This window comes from Oxyura jamaicensis, chromosome Z (assembly GCF_011077185.1).
Source record: "Oxyura jamaicensis isolate SHBP4307 breed ruddy duck chromosome Z, BPBGC_Ojam_1.0, whole genome shotgun sequence".
Classification (NCBI taxonomy): domain Eukaryota; kingdom Metazoa; phylum Chordata; class Aves; order Anseriformes; family Anatidae; genus Oxyura; species Oxyura jamaicensis.
This window is the reverse complement of record NC_048926.1, coordinates 11,587,475-11,594,323: the sequence shown is the minus strand read 5'-3', so window position 1 is coordinate 11,594,323 and position 6,849 is coordinate 11,587,475. Positions and strand designations below refer to the sequence as shown.

The window sequence follows — 6,849 nt, the reverse complement described above, 5'->3', positions numbered from 1 at the left end:
GGGGGGGCTCAGAAAGACCCCGGAGGGATGCAGGGGGCAGCGGGGTGGTGGTGAGGACACCCTAAAAGCTTCTCTCCTGTAGCAACCCCCCTCCATTCCCCCACACTCCCTGCCAGCGGGGACCCACCCCTCGGTGAAAACAGCCGCACAGCGGCGAGCCCCCCCTGCACGCCGCACCCCCCCAACCACCACGGGGGTCCCGTGAAGGGTCTGCCCCACACCCCGGCCCCGTGTGCTCCCCACAGCCCGGCCCGGGGGCGAGGTGCGGGGCCCGGGGGGGTGGCGGCGGGCGGGGCCGGGGGGGCGGCGGGGCCGGCTCCTCCCTGCGCACAAACCCGGCGGCGCCGAGCCGGGCGTGCGGAGAAGCCGCGTTACTTAAGCGGGGAAGGGAGCAGCGGGGCAGGCAGCCCCGGCGAGGGGGGTGGGTGGTGGTTGGGAGAAAAAAATTAAAAAAAAATATAATAAAAATAAAGGGAGAGTAGGCGAGGTGAAGCACGAATAATTTAGGAAATGAGATGCTCCGTCCGTGACCCGCAGGTTGGGGCAGGTTGTTAGTCTCGCCACACACCTGAGAAATAAAAGCACGACCGAACAAGGGGCAGGGGGTTGCGAGGGGGCGATAAGGGGAGGGTGGTGGCGAAAACTTTGCCGGAGTTGGGGTCGCCGCGGGGGGCGGGCGCGATGCCGCCCTGGCTGCTCGGCAGCCTCTGCTGCGTGCTGGCGGCGCTGGGCGGCGGCCCCGCGGAGGCGGCTGCGGAGGAGGAGGAGGAGGAGAAGCTGATCCGGGTGCTGGTGCTGCTGCCGCAGGACGACGCCTACCTCTTCTCGCTGGGGCGGGTGCGGCCGGCCATCGAGTACGCGGTGCGGAGCCTGCGGGAGAGGAGCGGCGGTGGAGGCAGTGGCGGCGGCGGGGGGCTCGGCCTGCCGCCCGGCTACGCCTTCCAGCTCACCTACGAGGACTCGGCGTGCGGCAACCGCGCCCTCTTCAGCCTGGTGGACATGGTGGCCCTGCAGCGCCGCCGCCCCGACCTGCTGCTGGGGCCCGTGTGCGAGTACGCGGCGGCGCCGGTGGCGCGGCTGGCGGCCCACTGGGACGTGCCCATGCTGTCGGCCGGGGCCCTGGCGGCCGGCTTCGGCGCCAAGGGCGGCGAGTACTCGCACCTCACCCGCGTCGCCCCGGCCTACGCCAAGATGGGCGAGATGCTGCTGGCCCTCTTCCGCCACCACCAGTGGAGCCGCGCCACGCTGCTCTACAGCGACAGCAACCCCGAGCGCAGCTGCTACTTCGCCATGGAGGGTGTCCATGTGGTCTTCCAGGAGGAGGCCTTCCACATGGCCGTGCACAGCTTCGACGAGACCAGCCGGCACCTCGACGTCGACGAGGTGGTCCGCGCGCTGCAGGCCGGCGAGAGGGGTGAGTGGTGGTTGTGTGGGGCTGGGGGCGGGTTTGGCGCTGCGTGATGCCCCACCGGCATGTTTTTGGGGGATTGGGGTTGGGGACGGGTCGCCAAGAGCCATGTGGGAAGGGCTTGCCTGAGGGACGCTTTGCAGACGGGTTCGGGGTGGAGAGGTTTGGCCGTGAGCATCCTTGGGCTGGGTGTGAGTGGGGCCGTCGTGAAGGCTTTTTTGCCCTGTGGAAGCCCATTAGCACTTCACCTCTGGTAGCAGGGATGGAGGATCACCTTCCAGGACTGTGCTGGGATGGTTTTGTGGCATGGTAAGAAATGAGCCTTTTGCCGGCAATCTGGGTTACCAGCATGGCCAAAACTGCCCACAGCTGCCCACATTTACGCAGACCAGCAAGTCTGTTGCTCATTCTGACATACTTTTTTAAAGTGACTTTGGATAGGTTCAAAGGCTGAGCAAAGATGTGTTTTTTTTTTTTTTTTCTCACTCTGCTGTGTCTTACTGTGGGGATCCTTTTCCCCATCTCCTTTTAGAAGCCCCATCGAGTAGTTCAAAAATAACAAACCTATTTAGGGCTAGCTCTCATTACAGGGGATGTGCAAGTGCTAAACCCATGAGCGTGTGCAGTAATATTGCCACCAACTGCTAGCAAAACACCGTGCAGATAAAGGGCTTGTAAAACATGCTGGAAAGTCACCCCTGTGCCGGATGAACCAGCTTTGCGTCAGGAAGCAGTAAAATGCTCCAACTACTTCGGGGCATACAAATTTGTAGTTAGATGTACTTGAAAGTGAGATCTTGTCAAATGATGTGTGGATACATGGGCTCATCAAAAAGGCATTTTCTGCTAGAGGCTTTCACCAACCGTGGATTTCTACAGTAAGTTATTGTAAGAAGGGAAGAGATGTATTCCAGAAGTGGACTGCAGGATCAAGTCAAAGTCCTCAGGTGTTTTTCAATAGAGGTATAGATGTAAAGAATACTTTGTGCAGCTTTTACATCCCCAGTTGCAGAATGCTAAAGTGGTACCAAAATGAAACAGATAAAAGCTTGTGCTGCATGTGACTGGCACAATTCACATTGCCATGCCATAGGTTGCGGTGCTTTGGTTGGGCAGCCTTGTGCTGGTGATGCAGATAACGCTGCTGTGAAATCCTTAACTTGTGAGGTAACCAGGGTCTAATAAGGTATGGATCCTTAACTCTCTTTGTGGAAACACCGAAGCAGGTACTTAAAATAGAGCTGTCCTAGTTAGTACCGTTAATGGAAATACGCTGAATGGAGAGAAAGAAATGTAGAAGTGCTAGGGGAAACAGCTATGTATGGAAAGATGCTTTTCTGTTATTTTAATCAGCCTAACTTGTGTGCATATGCTTGGCTTTCCCGATGTAAAGAACGTAACAGTGTGATTGTGGCAAGAACAGATGAGTGTTTGCCCTTACCCAAAGGGAGCTGTGAATCTGCTCTGGGAATGTGACTGATGGCTAAGGGCAAACCTCACTGTTTAGACCATGCTGACAGCCAAGGAGGAGAGGCTTGATTTCAGCCCAGGCTTAAATCATTTGTGGAGCTGGGACCTTTGGTCTTGCCTTGTTCTGTGACTTGCAAACGAGTGAATAAAAGCAGCTGTCTGTGCCTGGTGGGGTCCCTTCACTCCATCTCACCTCCTAATTTGTCCTCTGGTTCATGCTGCTACTGCAAAATGCAGCAAGTGAGGCCCTTCTGCCTCCAATGCTGTGTTTCTGGCTTTAGAGACTGACTGCACAGCTTGCCTTGCACGTCCCTCAGGGTCTGAGGGGTGGTCCTGCTGTTTACAACATCTTGCAGGCTGTCAAAATATTTTAAAAGTCATCTGTCATGTGAAGGACACACCATGTGCCTTAGCTTACCAGATTAGGGCTTCGTTTCTTCTTGGGGCTCTTAGGAAGGTGCCCCATGGGATAGCAGGGCTGGTGAATAAGGTGACCCTCTCCAAAGCACTTCATTTTTGTTTGCTTGGTTTTCTTAGTAGTTTTTAAGGGTTACTGTATCACACCGTGATACCATCCCATGCTCTTGCCATGCATCCTCTCCCTTTTTGCTGCTGGTGGTGGTTGCACCTGAATGGTGGGGCTTTCTGGAGCCACCCTGAGTAAGAGCAAGCTTTAAAATGGATATGGGATATTTGCTCAAGACCCTTCCAGGGCTGAGAAAGAAGTTGCACCATCAGTTGGCCGATGGGGACTCAGGCTCTGTGCCTTAGTCACAGGGCAGAGGCTGGCCCCGTAGGTTAGGTTGTGTCAGGCTGGGGGCTTGCATTGGGTTTTTAGGGTGCCGACAGGCAGGGGCACACTCAGCCACACACTGCATTTGCCAGCAGGTGCCTGTCCAGGCCATGGAACCAGTTCAGATGTCTCAGAGTCATAATAAAATCATGAGGAAAAATAGGATGATAAAAGTTAACTGCTTGTCTTTACTGAATGTCATTAATAGCTCACTCACTTGTGGGCTCAGTTCCCCATGCTGTAAACTTGATGCTGTAGGCTCAGCTTAGCCACAGTGGCCACAAACCCAGCACTGTGCTGAAACACATTCTACACGAGCACATAGCCCAAGGTGTTCTCTTTGCTAAGAGCCTAGTCCTCTAACTGGAATTAAACTATTTGCAGGGTGAGTCAATAAATGCAGAATATAGTATTAGAATGACCATGTTCTGTGTGTATTGTGCTGGAGGGAGACTGCTTTATATCTGTGTGTATACAATAGTAAGGTATGGATGCAGATTAAATAAACATTATTTAGATATCTGAAAGATTGTGAGAGACTTGCCCTTAGCTTATTTGCTTCAAAATCTTGAAATATGTAATCTTTGCTCTCCTGCTGGGTTAAAAACCACATCCAAGTAGTTAATATTACTTCCCTTACATTCCTTTAGAGGCTTACAAAATATGACTTAACATATTTTAAAATATATTTATTTTTTTCCCCCCACTCTTTCTTATTCCATTTGCTCAAGATCTTTTACTGGTGCTGTGGGAATCTCTTTGATTCCATCTACAGATTACAGTTTTATGATGGATGTGAATTATAAAGGCAAAGTCAAGGGGGAGCTGGGAGGGCAGCAAGGAAACATTTCACAAGGAAATCTCTCACCTATACTGAAATTAGGAACAGCGAGACAAATTCATTCCTGATGTGTGTCTGGAAAAGATTTGATCCAAATTTTATTGTAAGAATTTCTTTCTTCTTTTCCTCCATGCTAATATACCTCACAATAGTCATGAAATATGCCTTGCTCTGCTGCTCTGGAAATTGTTACGTTGCTCTGCTGTAATCAGTAGGACAGAGCTGTGCATGTATAGCTCTCCTGGAGCATGGGGATGTACCGAACGTGATTCACCCCTGTGGTGCATCTGGAATTTTATGCCTGTCATGGCACCCAACCAGAAAAGCGATGGGAGAAGATTCATTGTCTGAGAAGAAAGGCCAAATGGGCCAAATTTTCATTTCTTATAATAGCAAACACTTCTAACCAGAAAAGCTGAATGTGGTTTTGATTCAGTTTTATTGTTGGGGTGAAAACATTTGCATTCGTTATTGTAGTTTTTGAGCCCTGCCATGTGTGACGGCATTCTTGGAAATGTGCGTGCAGTTGGTTTCGGATCATTGTCCCAACAAGTTCTCTGATGACCTTGCTATAGGATGTAGCCACAAAGCACGCACTAACACAATACTTTGCAGTATTCTGTTGTCAGTAGCTTCATGCTGATAGTCTTGTGAATGCATATAAAAGTTTATGGTGTAACATGCTCAGGGTGGGAGGTGTCTCCCCATTGCTGAAGACCTTGCCAGAATTTCTGCTGTCTTTTTGCAGGGAGACTGTGTGAGAGGGGGATAGTTTCCCCTTCCTAGCAGGTTGGGGAAGCATTTCTCAATGAGTATCATTAGTGTAATAAAGAAAAACACTTTAGGGTTATGCTGATGTATGGAGAGATTGAGGACCGACCAGCCCGCTGGAGTGGAGGTGGAGTGGCAGTGCTGGGCTGGGTGGAAAGCAGACCTCTGCTCTAATTTCCCAAGCTCCTGCTGCAAAATCTTCCAGGGTGGGACACAGTGAATTTAGCTTGAATGCTCAGGTGCTAGGCAGGGTTGCCTGAAGGTCTTCTTACCCCTGAAGATCACTGGCAGCTGTATGGGCACCTAACACTATGTAAGGTTGCAACTGTATTGTCTCCATGCCTATCTCGGTTCTTTCCAGGTAGAAAGGGAGCTGGGGACTGGTGGTGACATCCAAGAGGTTTGTCACAGCTTTCCTCCCATGGGCTTGTGGCAGTGGGGATCACAGCGCCTGCATGGAGCACACCTGTGGGGGCTTGTAGGCACCAAAGCCCCTGTTCAGCTTCTGATCTGTCCTAAGTGAGGCTCTGTGGTATTTAATCTTGTAACCACATTTAATCTTCACACCCAAAAAGCGACGCTCATTTTTTCCATTTGTAGCTGGCTGAACATTGTGTCCTATCAAAGGTGGTTGCCAAGGCTCATTATATAGTTGTTGGAGATAGTTGTGTTCTGGACAGGTTTGTACCACTGTCCCTAGAAGCTGTCTTGTGATGGAGTGAATCAGCTGCAGATATGCTGCTATATGATAACTGTAGAGAGGCAACAAATTCTACACTAGGTAGCGTAGAAACCAATTTTGTGTAGCTGAAGTATAGGTAAGATGAATCTACCCCAAATGGTTCAATAGAATGGAAATCGAAATGCTAATATCACTGTATCATCTCAATTCTCCATCTTCAGATCATCCTATGCTCCGTTTGAAGTATAACTGTGGCTCATGGTTGCAGTCAGTTCTACAAATATATCCAGTTGAAGAAATTTGAAGCTAGAACTAAACATGTTGCAGGAGTAAGGAAAAAAAAAAAGATCATGTATGTGCTCCATGTAATTATTTTCAGAAGAGACAGGAGTAAAAAGTCACTCCATGTTTGGTACCTGTCTTCCAAGAGCGGTTTGGGAAATCAGCTTTTGTTGTGTTGTTTGCATTGTCGCATTTGTTGCAACACTGGGAGGACAGCTCGGGTCATTGTCTTTGGCAGCATACATGCTTAACAATCTGTTCCATAAAGTTCTTGAACTGTTCCTTATCTGTGTTTTCCATTTTCTTCCACCAGTTGTAATCATGTGTGCCAGCGGTGACACAATCAGGAACATCATGTTGGCTGCTCATCGGCAAGGAATGACCAATGGGGACTACGCTTTCTTCAATATTGAACTCTTCAACAGCTCATCATATGGTAATGTTTTTCCTGCCCAAGTATGTTGCAAAGTCTTCTGTAAACCCAGTAATATTTTTAGATTCCTTAGTCTCAAAGTACGCTGTACTGAATTCCAGAATACACTGCTGTTGTTGCGATTACCGTCCACTTAGGCTATGACATCGCAGAAAATAAAAGGGACCTG

The 6,849-nt window shown here is 50.2% G+C and overlaps 1 protein-coding gene and 2 long non-coding RNA genes across 5 annotated transcripts in view; 2 read left to right on the top strand and 1 right to left on the bottom strand.

The window, feature by feature from the left end:
- Window positions 1–943, bottom strand: part of LOC118156566 — a 3,396-nt gene extending 2,453 nt beyond the window's left edge. For both annotated transcript variants that reach the window (XR_004746317.1, XR_004746316.1), the window contains exon 1: window positions 820–943. This is a non-coding gene — a long non-coding RNA (uncharacterized LOC118156566). The remainder of the gene's footprint in view (window positions 1–819) is intronic.
- The window catches only part of LOC118156567, a 754,908-nt gene that overhangs the window by 625,306 nt on the left and 122,753 nt on the right, over window positions 1–6,849 (top strand). The window lies entirely within an intron of this gene.
- The window catches only part of NPR3 (natriuretic peptide receptor 3), a 46,671-nt gene continuing 40,172 nt past the window's right edge, over window positions 351–6,849 (top strand). For both annotated transcript variants that reach the window (XM_035310716.1, XM_035310715.1), the window contains exons 1-2: window positions 351–1,414; window positions 6,561–6,683. In XM_035310716.1, coding sequence (XP_035166607.1) covers window positions 682–1,414; window positions 6,561–6,683 — 856 coding nt within the window. In that variant the 5' untranslated portion in view covers window positions 351–681. The remainder of the gene's footprint in view (window positions 1,415–6,560; window positions 6,684–6,849) is intronic.